At 40.5% G+C, this 24,431-nt stretch overlaps 1 protein-coding gene across 2 annotated transcripts; it reads left to right on the forward strand.

Annotated features, from left to right (window-relative positions):
* Positions 1 to 296: 296 nt before the first annotated feature.
* si:ch211-168d1.3 (ras and Rab interactor 3) lies at positions 297 to 24,131 on the forward strand. 2 transcript variants are annotated; one of them, XM_021322112.2, is made up of 11 exons: positions 297 to 440; positions 761 to 875; positions 2,343 to 2,415; positions 4,245 to 4,336; positions 5,340 to 5,521; positions 5,610 to 5,897; positions 6,049 to 6,586; positions 15,713 to 16,021; positions 16,323 to 16,454; positions 18,652 to 18,821; positions 22,740 to 24,131. In XM_021322112.2, the coding sequence occupies exons 1-11, from the start codon at positions 297 to 299 to the stop codon at positions 23,061 to 23,063; spliced, it is 2,367 nt and encodes a 788-aa protein (XP_021177787.2). In that variant the 3' UTR covers positions 23,064 to 24,131. The 2 variants fall into 2 exon arrangements, with proteins under 2 accessions (XP_021177787.2, XP_036002215.1); XM_036146322.1 differs by having other exon boundaries at positions 5,613 to 5,897.
* Positions 24,132 to 24,431: the final 300 nt, after the last annotated feature.

Below are 24,431 nucleotides of genomic sequence, written 5' to 3' on the forward strand. Positions count from 1 at the left end.
TTTTGTTTAAACTAACTGGAGACGTGATTTATACATAAAAATATGTTTGTGTGTAGCTTTTTTGCATGACACAACAGATCTGGTTTAACTATATCTCATTCAGCTGTATCAGAGTTAAGGGGGCTGAACGTAAATGCAAGGCACACTTTTTATTAGGGTTTTTCCACACAAAAAAACTGAAAACCACAAACAGGTCCTCTAAATAAAAGGAAAATAACACGCATTATCTGAGGTCTAAAAAGTCATCTCTCCAAATAAATGTCACATGTTTGGGCTTGTTTTCTTGTGTCTTTTAGATGCAGGAGGTGGACAGCACCCAGGCAGGCTCACAGCGGACCTTCAGTGTCCTGGATCGCCTGCTGCTCACTCACCCTGTGTGGCTGCAGCTGTCACTCAACCAGGACTCCGCCCTGTACATCCTGCTCAGAGAGCCTGTTGGGGTAGATATTCACCTTAATAAAACAATCAGCATTCTCTGGAGCAGTTTCTACATATGCTATATTGAATCCAAATATTTTCAAGTATTGAAAAATTTTGGCAATATCGTTGGAAGAAATTGGGACTGAAGCTTGAAACGTGAAGGTTTAGATTGAAATTTCACTGTAAAATTGCAGTAAAATTTCAACCTTAGCTGTTATTAAACGTTTCCGCTTGCGGCTTATGCGCCTTATTGAAATGCAAAAAAAAAAAAAAAAAAAAAAAAAAAACTCAACTAGAGCCTATTTACATTTGTTTGTTTTATGGTTCTTGCTGCTTTCAGACTTTTCTGGTGCGCAAGTGCAGCTCCAGCCAGAGGAAGGTGCTGTGCTTGAGAGTGGCAGCCGACAGGAGTGCCTCCTCTGTTAAGGAGTGCTTCATTTGTGAGGAGGACTCCAGTGAGTATGAAACAAGCCTGTGGTATTTGTTCATAGTTACACTGATGCAAGCAACAGTTCAAATTTCAATTTCTTTAAAAAAAAAAAAACAATAATTTAAGAGACTTATAATACAAAACAAGCTTTAAAAATGGCGTTGCATTTTATTTTAATGAACAACGTCCCAAAAAAATATTTTTAGCTCTCACAGTCAGACAGAGGACAACAGTGTTGGAAAAGAAACAGTTCTTGCTGAAATTTCACCTGTTCTTTCATCTTAGGTTCAGCCTAGCGTTAGCACTGTAGCACAGCTATTTGCTGCAGGAAGATAGAAAATCAGCAGTTTGAAAAAATGTTGCTTCGGAAGATTGTTTTTGATCTGAATATCAATTCATGGTACAAAACAACCATTTAGACAGAGAATTCCTACATTGGATATGTAGTTTTTAACAATGGTGACAATAGGATGATGAAAGCTCTTTGAGCCATGAGTCTTATGGCACCAGATATAGCTATAATACAAAACCCTAAAACAATGTCAATCTACTTGAGTCATACATGTAGAAAAGTATTTTATCATTCTTTCTAAATGTTTTTCTCAGCTCTCTGAGGAAAAAAATTGCTTTGCATCTGCCTGTGCATGATTTACATCAATAATTCATCAGAGATCTTTTTCTGTAACTATGGGAAGCAGTTAAATACAATAAAAATGAAAACCATATAGACAGAAACTTAATTAACCATTTTTTGGTCCGTTTTTTCCTCTAGCATGGCTTTATGGCATAAATCCTATACACAAATGAAAAGTCAGTCCATTTTCCATTAAATTGGGGGTCTCAAATTCCAGTCCACGTGGGCCCATATCCTGCAACTTTTAGATATGCCCTGCACAACTGAATCAATTGGCGATCGAGTTTTTCAGAGTTCTGCTGATTGCTCTCAACTCTGCTGAAAGCAACGAAATATCAAAATGTTGTAGCGCACAGGCTTTGGGGACTGGAGTTTAAGAGTCCTGCTTAAAAAGGCACCAGATTTGTAAGGCAAATTTAGCAAATCCTCTCAGCAAATGCCAAATTATATTTAGTGGAGGCAGTGGGATGGAAAAGCAAGGCGTCCCAACATTGGAGGCAATCCCAATGCAGAGAGACGTCTGGATACAAATTTACAATGTTGAGTAACTTTCAGGTTTACAGCATATTTGAAATTCTGTAAACAAGAAGACGCAAAACAAAAATAATACACTATTGTTTCTCCCTTTTTTTTAATAATTTAGACTATAGCTATTATTAGTGAGTCAGACAGGCGGGCAGTTTGAAACCTCCCAAGAACAGTAGTCCAACAAATCTACAAAGTTGGCAGTCCTGCATGATTTTTCCCTCCGTTAGTGCAGGAAATGTGATGGGTGTTTCATATTATTTTTGACAGCTTCTCCTAAAATGAACCAGTCTTTCACTTCTGTCAGCCGATCTCTTTCTATTCTGTGAGCAGCATTCGCCTTGGAGAGCTCAGCACTCAGCTTCCCGGACTTGTGTCGTCTGGTGGCCTTCTACTGTATCAGCAGGTAATATATCATACAAAAAAAAAAAAAAAAAAAACATTCACAGTGACGATAAGAGCATGCAGGCAATCGATTTGGTGTTTTCTTGGCGAGGCGCCAGCATAAATCCTGCAGAGTACTGACAATCAGGGAAAGTATGCTTCTGCTTTATATTGGCATACTTCACTGGGCCGCTCAGAGTTTTCAGTCCCAAATAGCAGCTCTTGGATGTGTAAAATAATGCAAGCCAGGCCTTTTCACTTATGTGAAGGATGTGTGTAGCTGGGATGCCACATCAGGTCTGAGGCCTGAAATAAGGCTGTGATGAGAGCAGCATATAATGTTTGTAGTATGAAAAGTCTTGAATGTGAATGTAGTCAACACTGTACTAAAGCATGCATCTTTTTCAATGAGTCTGACTGTCCTGTCATCTTATATTCATCAATAGCCCTGCAGTCTTTCTCAGTTTCTCTCTGGTCTTTTACTACCCTTACTTGCTGTTCTTTACAATTTATGTCAGTCAAGCTCATGAAAATGTCCTTTTAGTCTGTTAGCTTGTTTTTTTTTTTTTTAAGTTTTATGTTTTTTTAAGAACGATTCCAGAACAACATGAACATACAACTCAAGTGTGGATCCAGTATTCAACTCGCAACAAGAAACAAAGAACCAATTTAAAACTAATGGTTGGATGCAGTTTTTTTAAACATTAACTACTCTACATGTTTTGTACTGAACTGATTAATACCCTTGTTATCAAAATAACATTATATGACACAATAAGAAAAGTCTTTCAGTTTATATAGATGTTGCTTGATGACCAAATAATTCAATTCAATTCAATTTTATCTATATAGCACCTATTCGTGAAACATGTCATCTCAAGGCACTTTCTAAAGTCAAATTCAATCAGATTATACAGATTGGTAAAAAAAAAAAAAAAATCCTATCTAAGGAAACCCAGCCGATTGCATCAAGTTTTGACAAGCAGATGAAGAAGCGTAGAGCCACAGTGGACAGTCGTCTGCATTGTCCATGGCTTTGCAGCAATCCCTCATACTGAGCAAGCATGAAGCGACAGTGGAAAGAAAAACCTCCAGCAGAACCAGGCTCAGTATGAACGGTCATCTGCCTCGACCGACTGGGGGTTACAGAAGACAGAGCAGAGACACAACAAGAGAAAAAAGCACAGAAGCACACATTGATCTAGTAATCTGTTCTATATTAGATGGTAATAGCGGGTGATCTGATGATGTCACAGCTAACAGAACACCAGACCAGGTGTACCTTCTATGAGGAAAAAAAGTGAATAGACATATAGGATTTGGATTATGAGGATAAACGGCAATTTTTACTTTGACATACTTGAACCTGGAATGTTGTGATTTGTGCTTCCATGATGTGATTCATCCAGCCTCACAGGTCCAGATAACTCTACATTCAAAATGTCTTTTGTCTTATGTTAACGCTTCATGATCCTATTAATCATGCAGCTAGGTTGGAGAAATTTTACTGAACAGGGTTTCCGACAAAAAGTGTTCAACCCTCTCCGCAGTACTCGTATATTCTCACACCTTCTTTGCCCGGAAAGACTCTTTCTTGACAACGATGCTGCTGCTCAGTCCTCGCCCAGCCGGAAAATCCCCGGTTTTTCTGTGATTGGCAGACAAAATCACAGACAGTACACCAACCAGAGAGACTCATGAACTCTGACACCAATCATTCAAAAACCCCAGTTTCATTCTCATACTTATGGATCAGATTGTGGAATTCCTGCCCCTGCAGTGTTTAGTGTAGCTTATTTTCTTTTTGTCAGAACCATTTGATTTATCCATTTTTATTTTCTTTTGCTCCAGAGATGTCTTGCCGTTTCCTCTTCAGCTACCAGAGGCCATTGCCAGTGCCACGACACACCGACAACTGGAAGCCATCTCGCACATGGGACAGGGTAAACACCACTCATTTAGTCAGAAATGATTTTAGCAATAAATTTAGAATAATTGTTCGTCGAATCACAGTGAATGCCACAGACTCTCATGTGTCATACACGTAATGGATAATGACAATTCTTGCATTCCTCATATTTAAACCAAAGACAAATTAACTGTAGTGCCCTTTCTATGCAACTGTGTGTTTTCGCTCCTCACTAGCTGCATTTGACAGTTTTCCCTCGTCACTACAACTAACAGAGTGAAGAATATCTGCATATCAGTTGTGAGAAAGTCAACTGTGTGAGGAAGTGACTGCCAGATTGCGTCTATTTTAACACAGAAGCATGTGCTGTTGTGCCGCAGCAGCAAAGAGCGAGGTGTGACTTCATGATGGCCGAAAGTGATAAGCAGATTCTGGAATATCGTAGCTCTTGAAAAACGAGTCTGCCCTACGGTGCAAATTATTTCTGTTTTTACTTTTCATCCTAGATCAGATAAAAGCAAATGAACCGACTTAAAAGCAACCTGTCAGTGTTTTCTATGCTGCTTGGTTGGAGTGTTCTTTTTAACATGCCAAAAAAAAAAGAAAAGAGAAAGAAAACAAAACAAAGAATGGCCACACAGCTGAGAACTATAATGTAGGAGTACATAACAGCACCACTCTTTTCTAGCCTGCTTTAAATGGTCATTAATCATTTATACACGGAACAGATGCAACGTCATACTGGATATAGTTGCTCTAAAATTGTGCCTGGCATTACAGAAACAGCAGCGTTTTTATTCATTTAATGGCAAATGAAGATCTGTTCATTTTGAGATTTCCAAAAGGCTGCCCAGGTTTCCAAAACCAGCATGTTTCAAGACAGAGGCTGGAAGTTTAAAAGGGTGAAAAAAGGCCTTTCTATTATTTGCTAATCTCTCCCGATGTTGTAGATTTATTAGTTTCTATCCTCTTTTTTTACTCATTCCTTAAATATGAACTTGTGGCTTCTGAACACCCTTCCTCCCTTCTTCTATTAGAGTTCTGGAGCTCACCGAGTGCTGTAGACATCCAAAACGGGCCCCTCGGGCCTGTTGCATCAACCAGCAGCGCCCATGCCCAAATGGGGGGGGCTCAGGACCGATGGTCTCTGATGACTCGAGGCAAGCAAGGCAAGGTCTGCTTCATCAACCCGCTCTTCCTTCAGCTGGAGGTTTGGAAGGTGAGCTACAACCTATCTTGAGTTTAAAAAAAAAAAAAGATCTATGATTTCAAATTGGGTTTCATGTCATCTAACTTTGAATCTAAAGCAGCAGCCACAACACACCAACCACAGCGCCTCCAATAAACGGCACCGCTTCAAGCGCAGCATGCGTCTCCGGCTCTCAGAGTCCTCCATGAATTTGTCCCTGGAAGGCATTGGCTCCTACTCACCTCCGCCGTCGGTGGAGCAACCCGGCGGGTCGGAGGGGCTGCACAAGGCTAGCCCTAATCCCCAGAGAAGAGTTCACGCGGGGGCCGGCGTCCTGAGGAGAACCCCCGCAGTCTCGCCCGGGTCAGCAGAGGAAGACGACATGATGGCCATTTATGTGCCACAGGTAAGCGCAGAGCTCCAGTGAAGCACACAGAGATTTCCTTCTATCTTTCTGTAAGTGATTTAAAATGTTTGTGCCTGCTCTAAAAAAATGAAAAAAAAATCTACTTGTCGTCATCTTCTAACTGAGAAGCATGACTCCTCTCTTGTTCAAGGCATCTGCTGCTGCCGATGAGACACCCAAGTTCCAGCAGGAGGCGGGAATCGAAGGGACAGTTCTGGGCCTGGAGCGCCGGCCGGCTCCGTCCTTGGCTGAGCTCGACAGCTGCAGCTCCTTCAGCAGCATGGAGGACGAAAACGACTCCGATTCAGAACCAGAAAGCATGGCCCAAGCCCAAACAAACGCCTTCCACCGCCCGCCACTGGTCCGCTCGCGAGGCCGCGGAGGGCTACATCGCATGAGCGAGGCGTTTGTGTGTTTCTTCGCGCCCGACAAGCGTCTGACTCGACTGGTGGAGGAACTGGCCCGGGACAGACGCTCGGTCTTCGGGGGCACGGTTCAGGACTTCCTCCAGGAGCAGAGAAAGGTGCTGAAAGCGCTGAGCTCCTCTTCGTCGTCTTCGGCGACAGGTGCAACTTCGGTGCAGCTTCTGCAAGGCCTGCGCCTCTTCCTGTCACAGGCGAAGTGTTGCCTGCTGGACAGCAGAGAACTTGAGCCTCCCATTGAAACCCTGGTGCCCGAGAACGAGAAAGGTAAGCCAAGAGAAACACCAAAAAAAAGTCTTCTAACGCATCGTTGTGCTGTCATCTGCGTTTGCACACGTCATTTTGTTTGCAAAGTTTGACTCAGGCAGGTGGGAGGGCCACCTAAAACTTCAGAAGGGCAAGTGATCCCTCTTAAAAGTCATGCTTAAGGACTTTTTTCCAAATGTTTTAGATTCATTGTTTTGAAGTGATGAGTGGAAATAGTTTTAAATCGTTTCAGGCAAGGAATAAGCAAAAGATGCAAATAAAAAAGCTGACTATTTTCACTTTTTACGCAGAAAAAGAAGAAAAAAAATTAAAGCTGAATCTCTTTTCTACTGTTACCTAATTTTATGTAACATCCAATCTACATTAATGTTTTTCTGTTGGTACAGGGTTTTTTTTTCTCCATTTAATTAAGACATGTCTCTTGATTTGTTCCTGTAATTTTTCTCATACTCTTCCTGACAGGCTTGGCTCCCAGCTGCAGCACGCTCTTAATCAGCTCACCTACTTCCACTCGTCCTTTCCACCCTCCCCGCTATAAATATCCCCCGGTTTTTACAGTCAGGTGTTAGATCCGCTCAGGTCAGATCGCCTGCTTTTCCTTTGCCTCTTGTGGTTCAGTTTAGTCACTGAAATTAAAATCTTGGTCCTGAACCAGGCTGCAAAATGGGCATCTGCATTTGCTTCCACCTCAATCAGAGACGTTGCAGTTTGAAATATTCAACCCGTTTCAAAAGCTGATTATCAATCAATTGTTGACGATTCTTTACAGGGAAGGGATAAAGGGTTCATTGGCAGAATTTTGATATGTAATGAAATATTTTGTTGGTTGGCTATCTCTATAAGCACCCAAAAATATTTAATATGCTTGTTTAGATCAGTAATAATCACAAGCACAGCTAAAGAGATTAAAATAACTTTAAAAAGTTCAACATGTTTTGTCATTAATTTCAGAAAGTCAAATTCATATATTACATAATTTTATTACGTAACGGATGAAATATTTCTATCCTTTATGTCTTGTAATTTGAATGACTATAGCTTACAAACGATAAAAAACCCACATTTGAAACTTACAAAAGATAATTAAAACCCATTAAAACATCGGTGTTCTCATGGAATGTATTTCAGCCATATCTTTTTTTTTTTTTGGGAGGGGGGGGGGGATTAAGGGGTTTAAAAAGGATAATTGGTACTGAAATGACCGTCTTCTGAAACTTATATTTATTTCTATATGCTCAATACTTGGTTTTGGCTCCCTTTGTATAAACTACTGCATCAATGTGACGTGGCATGGAGAAGATGAGCCTGTGGTTCTGCTGTGGTGTAATGGAGGCCCAGGTTGCTTTGATAGCTGCCTCCAGGTCTTGTTGGCTCTGGCGTGTCTCATCTTTATCATCAGCTGCCTGGCCCTTTGGTAATGCTTGTAACCAAGGAAAGTGTTTGTTAAAACCATAGAAATGTTAGTCATACCACAGAAAACGCAGTAAGCACAGATAATACTTTGGTCTCACTCGCACGGCGCATTTTTCTAAAAAAAAAAAAAAAAAAAAAAAGCAGGAGTCCGGCAGGTTGACATTTAATAACTTTTCTCAAAAATTAAAAACCTCTGGTCAAAGATTATTGTTCAGTTGAGGTATATGTAGAAAAAAGAAACACAAAAACTAGCTTTTTTCAAACTGCAAATCCCTTTTTAGTACATTTGTTTTAGGCAAAAATGCATTTTTAAAATCAGGAACTCTTTTATAGTCTTGCACTGCCTGGGGGGTTATGCCCCTAGTGGAGCAGAGCAGTGTTGGCTTGATTTTTTAATCTTTGCTTCAACCACTCGCCAGTGGTCAGACAAATGTTCTTGATTAAGAGCCAGTAGGAAATGTTATCCTGGTCTTGGGATGATGATGAACTTGTTCAAAGACATCCACTACGAACTCAGAAACTATTTTACAGTAGCTTTCGTTGATCCAGATGGCGCATTCAGCATTTTCACTGCATAATGATCTCAGAATAAAGGTTGTGATCAAGCTTCGATTCCAGTATTGATAGCCACTGGACGTCCTCTTTCTGGGTGGGAAATACTCGGGTCCGGTGGCCATAATTTACTAAGAAAAGCCACCAGGACAGTAGCATTAACCCAACCTGGAGAGAAACCTCAAAAAAGTTTAGATAGAAACCTTTTCTACAGTACTGTAACGGAGCAAAGCATCTTTTTACTGTCATTATTTTGTCTTTGTTTTGAAATAATGGTGTGATCCTGTTAAACTGTGGAGGTGTAAATGCCGACCGCTCTGTCTCTGATACGATCACAACAGAAACGTTTTTTTTTTTTTAAGTTTCCTTACAAAATAAATGAAGGAATGTTTTACCAGTCCAACAGCAACTCTTTCCCCCTCAAATAGTAAGCTGCATACATTGATTCAAAGTGATCTTACAGAAAATATAAAATATATAAAATAATGTAAAATAAATATAATAAATAATTCACAGAAAATGTTTAATATTGTGTGATTTGGTGCAGATTACAAAAAAGAAAATAGTGAGATTAAATCGATTTTGTAAAGGAGTAAGTGAGATATTCAGCATATTCCTTTTTAAGGAGTTTCTTTTTGTATGTAACTGAAGAATTTTACTGCATTTTCTGTTCATCACAAATTTTAGTGATGAACAGAAAGCCAGCTCTGTAACATGTTTTTGAGGAATCACTGTTTTCTTTTACTACAAACAGCTTATTGTTGATGTGATGGACCACGTTGCAAAGCAGGAGAACTCACAGAATAATTAGAAACATAGGGTTTCTATATTTACCCAAAAGTTAGATTTTCCAAAAAATCGCATAAAAAGACATCAAAGTAACAAAATTAGTCACAGGGAGAAAAAAAGTCAATTTAACAAACCACCTTACTTCACAAACTAACCTCAGGGTATATTTTATATATTGGCTAACCAGACCATTACAACACAATAGTGGTAAATAGACACAATAAACCCACTCACTACGAAAACAACAAAAGTAGTTGAGTTTATTGATGAAATAAACACACATGTTTAGGGAATCAATAATATTAAACTTTAAAGACAAATGTTTTGTAAAACAATAATAATAATAATAATAATACATCAAACTTATATAGTGCTTTTTTTTGGACACTCAAAGACGCTTTCCAAAATAAAAGAATAAATAAAATTTAAAAAAAAAAAAGAAATGCACCAAAAATCATTCTACAGAAAAGCAAGCTTAAATAAGTGGCTTTTGAGATGAGATTAAAAGAATGTCTCAATGCAAATGAAAGCTTGAACTAAAGAAAATACAAATTCGCCCTTTTCCACCTGGAGCCCAATTATCCCCTCCATGTTTTAGGTGTTTTGAGCCTTGGCCACCATCTTTTGTCTGGGAAAACTCCCAGGGATCATGAAAGGTAAGAAACTAGTAAAAGAGACAAGAATTTGGTAAAATCCCAAACCAAATGTGTGAAATTAGTTGATGAAAATACACAAGTAAACTAAATGTGCACGCTTACAAATGGCAAAAATGTATATAAGACAATCAATAAACTTTTATTGTAAATGAAATTATGTCATTGTGTTGTGATGACTGAAAATAATAAATGTGCAAAATGATAAATGAAAGTGCAGGACGGTCATTGACTTTTCTGTAGCGTGGCCATCACAGTTTAGGCCGCTATATTTTCATTTTGTGCAGAAACTAGGACAGCTGTATATTGTTGAAGCCTTTTAGGGCTCTGAAGGACAAGTCAGAGTTGAGTAAAATTAATACAAGCCAGTCAGGGCATTGCAAAACTGGTAATCGACCATTAAATCTCTGATCTAGTGTTACTTGTGCTTCACAATGTAATTTCTATTGACCATTTTACAATTCCCCTGACTGTAGAAAGCAGCCAAACACATGGTGTAAAGGTTCAAAGGCTTAAAGGTTAAATAAAATAATAAAAATAAACCACAGTTTATATGTTTTGTCTGTGAAATTGGCTGCATTTAGTTTCTTGAAAGCTAATTTATAACCACGTTTATAGTCTGGAAATCCACACTGCAAAAGCTGAACTAAAGATAAGTTAAAAACAATTTAAATGACTGTATTTGTTCTTGATTTGAGCAGGTAAATAAGATGATCTGCCAATGGAATAAGATTTTTGCTCTTAAAATAGGAACAACTCATCTCCATCATCTTATTTCAACTGCAGTGTATCTAATTATCTCAATTTAGGGGTCCAATTTCACATTCCAAAGGCAGATAATCTTATTTCTCTGCTTAAGTCAAGAACAAACACACTTATTTCAAGAAAAGGTTACTTATTTTTAGTTTTTGCGGTGCGTCCTTCCATTCCTGACAACTGTGTGAATGTTCTGACTGGATCAGGTCCACTGTGCTGCAATAAAATCTGTGCTCAGTATCCTTGTGAAGATGTAAGGTCCACATATTGTGAGCTTGTCAGACTAAACGCCACGGACAACGACAAGAGCAAGAAAAACATGTGTAAAGAAAAAAACACTGCTCAATTAGAAAACATTAGAAGCCGGAGGCTAGATGGTGTCAGAGAGGAGGAAGGTTTTCTACGAGCAGACATGGTGGGCTGCCCAGGCACCGGAGAAAGAAGCTGTCAACACAAAGCAGCTTACAGTATGTGGTAGTAAAGTGATGGTTGGAGGGGGTGGTCATGTTGTCTCTGATATTTAACAAACAGAGTTGGGATAGCCCTGCCTGACGCTCCCGCACTCACCAGCTTCCTGTGTGTAGCGCCTGACTCGTCTCTGTGCTGTACAGATATTACGGGAGGATTCTTTGCGAGGAAAGTGGTCGGATCTGTTGACAGAGTTTAGTTGTGTGTGTGTGTGTGTGTGTGTGTGTGTGTGTGTGTGTGTGTGTGTGTGTGTGTGTGTGTGTGTGTGTGTGTGTGTGTGTGTGTGTGATGACGAATGACGGTTGCCCGGCTGTTTCGAGCCTTGGGGCAGTCGGCCTCGGCTTCCGTCCATCCTCCGTTCCTTCCTTCCTTCCTTCCTTCCTTCCTTCCTTCCTTCCTTCCTTCCTTCCTTCCTTCCTTCCTTCCTTCCTTCCTTCCTTCCTTCCTTCCTTCCTTCCTTCCTTCCTTCCTTCCTTCCCTCCTTCCTTCCGCGCTGCGATTTTGATTTATCTCTCATTGCGTCGGCGTGAGGCATTTGCATTTTTTCTTTTCCCTCTCCCCCTCGTTTATCATAAAAAGATATCAGAGTCCCACGCTCACTTGAAAAGCTGCACGATTCACTGGAGGGTGGGAGGGAGACATAGAAATAGGCAGGTTACTTGGAAAGTGTAATCAGTTACAGGTCCGTGAGTAACAGCTCAGAAAATACACTCCTCTTTCTGCAAAACCCGCTCGTCTGTAACAAAGCTGCAGCCGCGCTACATGTAATGAGTAACGCCCCAGAGCCGGTAACCAACATCTGGATGCTGAGAGGGAGGAGTGAGGGAGAGTGATTGATCACAAGGGGGATACCGTGAGGTAGATGGAGGAGAGATGTGGGGGATTATGCAGCAGGGAAACATGATGGAGGGGGAGGAAGAGATTGATGATAAGTGGAAAATATTGAGTCAGGACTGCCCACTGACTACGCTGAGAGTGTCTCTGCGTGTGAGAGCGCGCATGTGCACGGACATGAGGTTGGACATTAACAGATTATTGTCGTCAGGCCAAATGCAACATTATTCTGGAGTGTTTCTACTGCCAAAAAAGCAACAACCTTGATTTGTCTTTGCTTCACAGATACAGTCCAGCATTTACCAAATCCGATACATTTTTTAAAAAGGATCAGGCCGCTTCTGATCTGCACTGTGGAGAAATTCAGGATTATGTGACAGCTCGTTTATCGGCACCCCTGATAAAAATATATAATGTAGCTTCACATCGACACGTGGAGATTCGTCAGATAACCAGAACAGCTCCAAACGTAACAATCATCTAGCGTGAGGCTGTATGCTGTTCAATTCAATTCAATTTTATTTATATGGCGCCAATTCATGAAACATGTCATCTCAAGGCACTTTACAAAGTCAAGTTCAATCATATTATACAGATTGGTCAAAAATGTCCTATATAAGGGAACCAGTTGATTGCATCAAAGTCCTGACAAGCAGCATTCACTCCTGGAGAAGCGTAGAGCCACAGAGAGAGTCGTCTGCATTGTTCATGGCTTTGCTGCAATCCCTCATACTGAGCAAGCATGAAGCGACAGTGGGAAGAAAAACCTCCACCAGAACCGGGCTCAGTATGAACGGTCATCTGCCTCGACCGACTGGTGGTTACAGAAGACAGAGCAGAGACACAACAAGAGAGACAAAAAAGCACAGAAGCACACATTGATCTAGTAATCTGTTCTACATTAGATGGTAGTAGCGGGTGAGCCGTCTTCCCTGGATGATGTCACAGTTAACAGAACGCCAGACCAGGTGTACCTACTATGAAGAGAAAAGAGAGAGAGCAAAAAGTTAAAGCAGAAATGACAACGCATAATGCATAAAAATAGATAGTGTAAGTGTGGCTAACTTATTAGCTTCCACCACTCTGATGACTTGTTTAGTTTCCAACAAGCCGACAATGATACGTCATCTTTCCATTACCAGACAGTAAACTATCTGCCACAGACTTGCTTCAAAAAAAAAATCAGAACTACCCCTTTCAAAAAATAAAAAATAAAATTTTACTTGAGGTGGCAAAAACTGATGCTGCAGTCCATTCGCAGTCAGAACTCAGAAATTGTGACGTCCAAGTCAGAAGTATAAACTGTAACGGTCGCTAAAGTCGGACTTCCCACTCGGAAAGTTGGAGAAATTATTTAAAGCCGACTGTCGGAAGAATAAACTGTGATTAAAACATGTTTTTTCTACAAGACACAGTTGTACGAGCGCATCTAAAATCAATGTTACACGTAGCGTCTGCAGCTCTGAACCTAACAAATTAAAGATGTGTGTTTGCTTGTGGAAAGTACAGCTTTAAAGGACGTTTGCAAGAGGTACTATGAACAAAACAACAGCTTACCTGGCCTTCGCCATATTGGAATCCCGACCTTTTGTTTTTTCCTTAATTCTGACTTCGACTGTGTTAACTGGAACGGTGTTAACTCGGATGTTACATCTACACCCAGCTCCTGGTAAATGGGACGCAGCTGAAGTTCTCTCTGGCCAGGGCACCACTTCCTACTTCACAAGACCCATTACTCTTGGGAATTCCTCACACCTCCCTCTCTCTGCAGCACAATTATTAAAAAGCTTTAAAAATACATAATATGGGTTTCAAAAATCTCAAACTGTGTGCTAAATAATGTCTTTTTGATGAGGTGTGACCAGTCCTAGTATTTTAGATGTTGAGCAACAACTGATCAAATGTAGTCCAGACTCATTAAGAGCTGGAAAACAGTCCTTTAGCACAGACAGGAAGTTACAAAGCGTATGCAAACCTTTGTGCCATAGAAGCTAATAATCAGTAATCTGACAGAGCTAACAGAGCATACAATCTTGACTGTCACCATTCCTTTTTTCTACTAACTATCCAAAATGCTGCCACATAAATAACATAACAATGGCCTAGGCCATTTTCAATGCTTTTCTAACCAAATGCTGTCAGTCATTATTAGTCAACTCTGTCAACACGGCAAGGCAAGTCAATGGCAACTTCGTTTCCTAGTTCAAAATAGGACCCTCAAATCTTGAATCCTTTCTGTTTGATCTTCATGTTAACAGCTTACACTCACTTTAGCAGATACATCCTAACAGCACATGGATAAAACAGACTTGTTTTACATAAAGACTACACTGGTGTTTTAATAAGAGGAAAACATCGACCCATTATCTTTAAAAAAAAAAAAAGATACAAAAACTCACCCTGAACAAGATGAAGGGACTAAGAACAAAATCACGTTTTTTCAAAGTAAAAAAACTCTATTAGGGATCTCTAACCCAAAACACTGAGGTCACACACACACAGGATGAATCCATTATATTTAACATATTGCCCATTCTGCAATGCAAAATGCCCTTAATCAAATTTCGTAAACACGGATTAGAAATTTTCCCAGTAAACCCTATGATGCATTCTTAGACTCCATTATAGAGTTGGACTGTTGTGATTATAAGAGTGGATTTTGAACAAAAAAAAAAACACATTACAATATGTATTGTACATCATTACATATCTCCCAAACATCACAATATTAGTTGTTTGTCATATCTTCTGTTCACTAACATTTCTGCATAAATAAGAACCTTTTGAAAATTATTTTTGGTGCCTGTTAGTTTCTCAGTTCAGAAGTAGATTTGTGGTTTTTGGTGGTTACTGTTCTGACAACATTATAATAGCACTATTGTGGTGCAAATGTATCTGTTTAGTCCTTTGCCTTGTTAGTTATCTAGGAACTGTGCAAAGGTTTCCCTCTTTGGCCCAGTTTTTAAGGACGGACAGAATTAACGGCTGGTCTTAGACTCCAGTGTCAATTGTAGTAATGATTTTGCTTCTGAAAAAAAAATGTTTAATCAACTTTTTCACTTTTTAAGGTTGCTTTTGGAGATTTGTTAGGTTAGGTTTCCTAATTGTATTTAAAAACTAACCTTAGGAACTTTACTTATTTAGTTGTGCTATTGCCAATCTATTTGTATAATCTATAAAAAGAAAAGTTAAAAAGGAAGATCGGATAAGTGTCGGGCGTATGTAATCCGTTTCATTTTTGTGTATTTCCGTGTCATGCATTTTGTTGAAAAATCCTGTTAAAAGGGAAATAATCCCTAACAGTAGACACCCCCCAAGAAGATGACCAACAGCTTGGGGAATATTGCAAAAATCAAAAACCTGAGTGCATGGATCTATGCTGTTCCCAGTAGCTCAGTGCAAAAATTACCCATAACCTAAAAACCTGGAGATCGTTTCATTGATTTTTCAGTTGTTGATTTCTTTGTGAATAATCAGTTATGCACTTTGTACTGTGAAAGCATGCCTTTTAATCCTTACTGACACTATATTAATGACCATCACTGGTCAATGAATCCCTCTGGGCATATTGCCTGTTCCTCTGAGTGTCTAGATATAAGTCGGTCAAATAAAACACGTAGAAGACGACCCAAAATCAGCTTCCTTCCCTCTCCTTTGGCAGACCTGGCGTTGGAGCGGGCCATGTTCTCCTGCATCCTCAGGCCTTTGAAGTGCCACCTTGAGAAAGCCCTCACAGCCTTCCACAGTCAAGACGGCTCCACCCAGCGCCTCGCTCAGAACATGCTCCGCCTGAAAGGGAACGGCGCCATCGAGCGGCTCGGCGTGCGGACGGGGGTCCCAGACGCACGGGAAGTGGAGAGGGTGAAGCAGAAACTGATCCTCATGCAGCGAACGCACTCGCCCATTGATAAAGTGCTCCTGCTGCTCCAAGTGTGCAAGTTTGTCCACAAAGCGATGGGGACCTTACATGGTGAGACTGCCGCTGCATTTTAGTTCCTTTGAATTAGAGCGTATGTTGTTAATAAGATCAAAATTCTGGTCAGGACCTGATTGAGCTTCAACTTGTTTCTTCCCCCCAAAAGTTCAAAGTTTAATTTTCAAGATTATTTCAACTAAAGCTGCTCTTTGAAACCCGTGAAAAACGATTCCTAAAGCTCCAAATGCATATACTGTGTACATAAAATGCGATGTGTGTCACAACCATAAGTATATGACGTGTCAGTGTGGCTGTGTTTACTGTTCTTTTACGATGTTTTTACTTGTTTTTACAGGACAGGATGTAAGCTGGGATGACTTCCTTCCTGCGCTGTCCTATGTGATGGTAGAATGCAACAGGCCACACCTGCTGATAGAGGTGGAGTACATGATGGAGCTGCTGGAGCCCTCCTGGCTTGGCGGAGAAGGTACGAACCGAACCCTAATCATTACCTGCGGCACCAAAATACATGACATAAACATAAAAAACATAAACATTTGAACAGATAATTTTGACCACCAGTCAAGCGTTGAGCATATCTTTCACAAGCAATGCATTCTCTGAGCATTCTGTCACTAAATTAGTGCTTTTTAGACAAGCCAGTTATCAATGTTTGAGACCTGTCTGTGACTCTGCATGAAGCCTCAAAATTATTCAATTTAATTCAATTTTATTTATATAGCGCCAAGTCGTGAAACATGTCATCTCAAGGCACTTTCCAAAGTCAAATTCAATCATATTATACAGACTGGGTCAGATTATACAGATTGGTCAAAAATTTCCTATATAAGGGAACCAGTTGATTGCATCAAAGTCCCGACAAGCAGCATTCACTCCTGGAGAAGCGTAGAGCTACAGGGAGAGTCGTCTGCATTGTACATGGCTTTGCAGCAATCCCTCATACTGAGCAAGCATGAAGCGACAGTGGGAAGAAAACTCCCCATTAACGGGGAGTTTTGCTTTAAAAATATATTTTTCATAAACTGTTATATTATTTACTTGAAATTGTTGAAAGACCATGCATTATTCGTTTTGTGAACACTGATGTCACAATAATAATAAATGATAAATAAATCAAGATTTTTTAGATTTCAATATTTTAAAATGAGATATTTGAATATTGCTCACTGCTTATATGCCTACATGTAGTTGTGTAAGTTAGTAAATAGTAAATTACATTACAGAAATCCCCTTGATTATGTCTGATGTTTTTTACCGGAGGACAGCACGGGTAAGGGGGGTGGGTGGGGCTTTGATGTATAGTGCCCAGGGGCACCACATTGTCTTAATACGGGCCTGGGTTTACCCACTATGAAGAAAAAAGATAGAGAACAAATAGTTAAAAGATGAAATAACAACAAACAATGCAAATTGGAGAAAAGTAGGAGAACTTAGCAGAGTGAAAGAAATAGACCCTGATGTCCTCCGGCAGCCTAAGCCTATGGCACCTACAGACATAACAGCATAACCATGTAAATTATCCCACTTCCATGGTGATTGTTCTCTGAGTTGTTGTTCTCTTGTGCCATGATGGAAACAACAAAAATTGCACTAATAAAGAAGTCCAAAACAACTCAGAACCCCCCCCCCCCACCCTACACACACACACACACACAAATGAACACCATGACACAAACACCTGTGGATTATAACAGCAGCGCTTTAGCTGTCCTCCTGGGTTCTTCTATGATCTCCTCGATGAGCTGGAGATGTGTTCATGGACGAATTTTGATTGGCCGGCCAACTCCTTTGAACATAGAGTCCAAAAGCCTTACAGGATGGCTTTGTTATCTTTTCCAGGCGAATAGATATTAGTGACTTTTATTTTTACCCATTCTTGACTTTCTTTTGATCAGCTCCTGATATATTGATACTGAAACGCTTTAGCGTTTAAATTCAGTCCATTTATCATTTACCATTTGCTAACTGTTCCTCCACCGATAAATTATTATAATACCTATGAGTATTATCCTATTATACTCATAGGACAAATCTATCAGTAAAATTCTGTTTATAATAGTATCCATCTCTATATTTATTCAGTAAAAACCCATGTCCTGGAAGCATTGTTTATCCTGCACTTGCTGCTATTGCACTTCTGGTTAGACCTGAACTGCATTTCATTGCCTTGTACCTGTACCTGTGTAATGACAATAAAGTTAAATCTAATCTAAACTAATCTAAAAAGCACAGGGCTACTACTTGTCTAATTTTTTTACAATAAACAATTCATCCAAGGCTAGTTATTTAATTAATAAAAACAGGCCATAAAACATCGTTCATGTCTTTTCATCTCAAAGTGAAGGGCCCCTGCGCACGTGTCCACTTAGTTTGCTAGATCCAGGCTAGCTTGTGAAAATTACCTTCCCTTGTTCTTAAAATTACAGCAAGTTATTTCATACTTTAACTTGTGAGTGCACCTATATCCATGGGAGTAAAAACCCAGCTTTAAACATTTGCTTCAAGCAACGTTAGCTGCCGATTAATTAACCCTGTTATGACTCAGCTTTTGCCAAAAAAAAAACCTCTGTTTTAGCTGATTATAATAGTCATACTGTCAACACACTACACACTAAATATTACTTTTGCCTCCTACTACTACAGCCTTTTTTTTTTGTATCCAGGTGGGTACTACCTGACCAGCGTGTACGCCAGCCTGTGTCTGATCCAGAGCCTGGAGCAGAATCAACCATTCTCTGGCTGCCTGACGCCACAAGTGCAGGAAGCTCTGAAGGAGTGGAGCTGCAGACGGACCCTGGAGGCCCAGAAACAAAAGGAGAGCCAGCAGAGCCAAGTAGGCACCGGCTCATTTAACTGTAGTGGCACCACAGAAACATTACTAGCATTACAAGTGGGTTTGTTGTGGAGGAATTTATTCTACTACCACCTCACACAAACCTATATAGATATCAGATTATCTGTCCTGCTGCCATTTATCACTCCTATACTAGATCACTAATCCCATCACTGAATACAGGAATCGAGGAGATGTGCATTTTTGCCTGCTTTACAGTGTGCAGTTGTGCTAAGTTAACATTTGTCCCATCTAATTGGACTTGTTAATTTGGTTTTAGAAATCAACAAATATAAAAACATACATAAAATACATATAAATTGGAATAAAAGCATTTTCTTTTCATTTACGGGGTGGATGTTGCGGCTGCTGGTATGGAGAAAAAGCTAAGCTTTGTGTCTAAACTTTAGCCTCCTATATTACTTAATGCTACTCATAAACGACGTCTAAAATAAAATGTACAAGACAGAAATCTTTTACTACTACTACATCACTACAAGTCTTCGTTTTAGCAGTCAGCTTGCTGATGTAAGCAAATAATTCTAGCAATCTCATAGACCTCCGTTTCGTGTTTAAAACAAATTCAATTTAATTCTGTTTTTTTTACCCAACAATGTCCAATCACAATTTAGATCCAATTACAGAGTCAAGTTAAATTGAAGTTAAGATACAACACCGTCAACTTTGGTCAATCATTTAATACCAGTTGGTAGAAAGTTACCTGTTAAATTGAGCCCAGTGTATTGCAACCAGACAGTGACTTTGCAGCAATCCCTTATCTGAGAAAGCATGTGGCGGCAGTGGAGAGAAATGACATTGTTTTAACAGGAAGAAACCTCCAACACAACCAGGCTCAGTATGAACGACCATCTGCCATGATTGGTAAAAAAAAGACAGGAAGGAGACAAAAAGCACAGAAGCACACATTCATGATTTATTTTTCATGGGGAAAAAAGAACAATAGCTTTGTTTCCATCCAGTTGTCACCCAAATTTATGCGAACTATTAAAATGTCGCAAAAAAGAAAAAAAGAGGACATGAAATGGACATGTTTCCATCTACTGGTTTTGAGTGAATTAGCCAGGCTACGCAAAGTGTAATTTCGTCAGAAGTTGGCGTTATGCATGGATGAAATAAACAGGAAGTAGACGTTGTAAGCTAGCACGGACCACACATCTGAGAAAAATGGAGAGAGCTTTTTAGGAATATCTTGCTATCAGGCAAATTGTAATTACTATGGGTGACATTGGATGCTGCCTGGAAATGTTGAGAAAAAATGCAATTCTATGTTTGTAATGGGGATACCTGGGAAGACGCCGACCGACAGCGGAAAGAGTTGATCAGTGATGTGAGGTAAATGATCGCAACATCAGAATGATTCGGCAAATGTGTTTCCATATACCGTTATGCGCATTAGTTATTTTTTGGAAAAGCCAAAAACCACCTCAACTGGGTGTTAAAACCTTTGTGCAAAATTTTGCTATTTCCAGCAACCTTTTCTAATGCAATACTTAAAAATGCACATAGAAAGCATTGATGGAAACACAACTAATTGCTCTGGCCATAAAAGAGATATAGGTAAACTAGGAGTATTTTCAATGGCTAAGAAAACCAAAAAGAGGTTACAAAGTTAATTGCAGTAATTATTCTATAAACCAATCCATCCCGTAAAAAGACAAAGATAAACACAGAAAAGTTGAGCAAGGAGTACTTTCTATGTAAAAGAAACAGCAAAAACACAAAGGAATTGCCACAAACAGCTAAGTCAACGGCTATCCAGGAAAGAAACAAGGCTAAACACACCGTGAGACCAGGAATACTTTCCACAGAAAGGGTTTGACAGATTGAGCTAATTTAATTACGGCAGTGACTCTTGCTTGGAAAGATGCACAAATAAACACAAATACAATGAACCTGCCGTCATTTTGTGGAACATAGAAGCAACAAAGAGTACATTGCAGAAATAGTCCCATCAATGACTCAATCCAGCTAAGACAAGATTAAACACAGAAGCCCTGAGTCAGATGTGATTTCTATAGAAGTGAAAAAGAGAAATAGGAAAATGATAATGGTACCCATAACTCCATCAATGACTCCATTCAGGAAAGGCATAGCTAAACACAGAAGCGCTGAGGAAGGTGTACTCTCTATTATAAGAAAAAAACAGAAAAGAAACACAAATTAATGGCAGCAACAGTTCTTTAAACGTCTCAAATCAGGATAAAAACACTTTCCAAGGAAACAAAAAACACGGGAGTACATACATTTAGTGCCAGCTATAGCGGCATTATTCCCAAAAGCTTAGGTGCTGGGCCAGGTATACTTTCTATTAAAAGACAAATTGAGAGAGAATGCGTCGTTAACAGCAGCAATAATTGCAGATATAGCAGAAATCCATTCCAAAATAAAAAAAAACTGCCCCAAAAAACAATAGATTAATCCATCCACAAAGGCTCAGACATCACAGTAATTAATAACACTGATGGCAGCATCATCTAATTGTCCTACATCTGTGCCGTTGGCAGGTGGCGTGAAGCAATCACCCGTGTTTGACCGAAATGTTACATCAAGTTACGATTATTGTTGCCGATGCTTAAATGTTCCCATCTTGAAAGCACTGAGTGAAGCTTTTTTTTTTCAAAACATAAGTACATTTTTAGAAAGTTAGACGGCACACTTGGATGGACTCCTCCCAAAATAGAGGGAGATTAATTTTCCGCCTTTTTTTTTCCCAAGATAATCCCTTTTTGATCTGGGGCTTCCAGTTTATGACCGGACTCTCCCTAAAGCCGTCACACACTCTTCTTGCTGACATTTTGCCTACACTCTCTTTTATCGCCTCCCTCTTGGCCTTCTCTTCGGTGTAACAGGTCCACCAGAAGCCATTACAAAAAAGAAAAAAAAAGAAGAATCCATTGTCATCCACGTTTTTATCTCGTCACGTGGTGCTTCTCCTGGCTTCAAATAGCCCATCTAACTCACCCGGCAGCCAGATTTTTTACTGACACAGGCGAGGATCAGTGAGCCAAGTGCTATGAAGAGGTGGGCGGTCAGATAACATGAAATTTATCGAGCTGCATCTACTCGTCGAAGCAGGCAAACACAATATGCACACGGACAGCGAGGAGCTCAGTGACTCTGTGAGTTTTGCCGATCGTCAGACCTGTTGATTGTAATTCCTCACTGTGCTTTTGGTCCTGTTTGGGGGGGTTTTTGTCGCGAGCATGTGTGGCCACTTGCGCTGGCTTTTCCTGCCGTCGGAGCCTGGAAGCGTTCACGTTTGTGGGATTGTTGGCATGTTTGTGGAGCCGAAAGAGGATTTTCTTCAGTTCCTCAAAGATTGGCTGTTTTGGTGGAGGGATTATGTGCCGTGTCTTTTGCACGGCGTCTGCGTGCCGCTCGGGGAGCTGTGAGGGCGTCTGTAGGTGGCTGAATCGGACATTATATAATGGCTAAAGTGATTGGCGAGTGGCATTTGTTGATGCAGGCTTATTATATTTGTTTTGATTGCCTTTTGATTAAAAAAAAAGAAAAAAAGGAAGAAAAACTTTTTCCCCGGAAGAGCAGAGCGAAGAGTTGGGATACAGCTACACTTTTTGTAGGATTAATATCTGAAGTTTTGCAGCAGATAAAAGAGCAGCTCCACGAAGATGAAGTTTATATAAAGCTTTCCGACCTGGCTGGCTGTGTGTGGGAAGCAGGGGCTTTTGTTTCAGAGGCTCTTTCTTTTATGAGCTTCATTTTGTCTCATTTCCTGCAGCTTTCACAGTTCTCAACCCGCTCTCCCTCCTCCTCCTTTGCCCTCACTCTATAAGCCTCTTGACCTCTGTTTGTCATCAATACAACATACATTCAGTAATTCTTTTTTCCATCTTTCCTCCTGCTCTTTCTCCCCCCCCCCCGCCCCCCTCCCTGCAGAGGTGCGTTCGGATACTGTTCCAGGACGGGGAGCGGAGCGCCGTGCGCACGTTGCAGTGGAGAGCCGGGGAGACCAGCCAGGCCCTGGCGCAGCTGTGCGCCTCCACCTTCGGAGTGTCCGACCCCCAGCAATACACACTGTACTGGCGCAGCGGCGGCGAGATGAGGGCCCTGCCGGCCCAGGCCCAGCCCCAGGACCTGGCGAGCCACAGCGAGGGGGGGCCCTCGCTCTCCTACCTGAGGACCGACCACGACTTCAGCAAGATGCGACGGCTCACCAGAGGCGGCGCGGTGGACCTGAGCGAGTCGGTGTGCGAGGAGTGAGTGGGAGGCACAGAGGAAGGAGGAGGGGGAGATGGATGGTTGGTGTTTTTCTCTGTCTCTTTCTCTCTCTGTCCCCCCTCTCCGGCGGTGTGTTGTGCCTCGTCACGGGTCGGGACTCGTCGTGAAGAACTACGGTCCTCCTCCCATGCTGGTTCCGGGCGGACCAGAGCAAAGCAGAGACTTGCCGAAAGTTGTGCCACACATCGAGGCTGCTTGTGTTAAAAGGAGTGTACTATTTGTGACATGGAAAATATGTAATAAATGGATTTGATTGTTTTTTTTTTTCCTTTTTGTTTTTGTTTTTTTTGTTTTTCCTGCAACACGAACCCAGAGTTATGCCATGAAGGGATCACATCGCTGAGAGAGACGAGGAGGCGCAAATCCAAAGAATACAAATTCTGCGAGACTACTGTTGCCTGGAAACAAAACCACTTCCTGTACGCACTTAGGGGGGCAAATTGTCTGTGGTGGTGATGTAACCCTTTCACGGTGTAAGTCTGGGCTAAATCTTAAAGACACTTGGATGTAATATTGCTTCACTTTCTGTGCAAAAAAAAAAAAAAAGAAAAGAAAAAAAAGTCCTCAGATGTTCATTGGTGGCGATGCGACCTTTTCTGTGGTTCGCTGAATTGTGGCTTCACAAAAAAAAAAAAAAAACGTGAAAGGTGTTCTAGCCAAGACCAAACTGCAGTACCAAAGTGACAGAACATGCATACAGAGGGCTGGTTTGGGCTGGTTTGGGTTTCAAAGTAATGAAATTTGAAATGATCTGCGTATAAGAATCTCCCACAGAGATGGTTTTATGTTTGCTTGTTGATGAGAAGACTCCTCTCCTTGTTGTCAGTTTCTCACATGGTTTTTTTTTTTTGCTGGTGGGATAATGATTATGTGGGAGGAAGGTGACAGAAAAGCTTCAGTTCTTTTATTTTTAAAGGCCCTGTCTACACTTATATTTGGCTTTCCCGCTTCGCGTCTAGGGATGGGCAAAGAGGACCGGACGTTTTCTCACGATAATTTCTCGTATTTTAACGATGCTGCAATAACGGTGAAAGTGATTAACAAAAAAAAGAAGCTATTCAAAGAATCCTCACTGGCCTTTTTTTCCCCCTACTTCAGTGCACCAGCGACATTAAGTAGTGCAACTGTACAGCGAAACACCACACAATTATTGTCATTATTTCTTTTTTTCTTGATAATAAAGATATTTTTAAAAGGAGTCATCAAAGGGGAGATTTTTTTAAAAACTGGTGTATATTTTGTGGATGTTTGATGACTAAATAATTAAAAACGATAACGTAGTGGCCCACTTTGCCCACGCCACAATTAAGGTCTTGAAACCAGTGCATAAGTGGAGGAGATACTGAAAGA

This window comes from Fundulus heteroclitus, chromosome 14 (genome assembly GCF_011125445.2).
Source record: "Fundulus heteroclitus isolate FHET01 chromosome 14, MU-UCD_Fhet_4.1, whole genome shotgun sequence".
NCBI classification, from domain to species: Eukaryota; Metazoa; Chordata; class Actinopteri; order Cyprinodontiformes; family Fundulidae; genus Fundulus; species Fundulus heteroclitus.

Excerpts from the sequence above, each read along its gene's own strand:
- si:ch211-168d1.3 (XM_021322112.2), top strand. The coding sequence starts at position 297 with ATGCAGGAGGTGGACAGCACCCAGGCAGGCTCACAGCGGACCTTCAGT. Across the intron at positions 4,337-5,339 it reads CATCTCGCACATGGGACAGG|AGTTCTGGAGCTCACCGAGT; the intron begins GTAAACACCACT and ends TTCTTCTATTAG. Across the intron at positions 5,898-6,048 it reads TGGCCATTTATGTGCCACAG|GCATCTGCTGCTGCCGATGA; the intron begins GTAAGCGCAGAG and ends CTCTTGTTCAAG.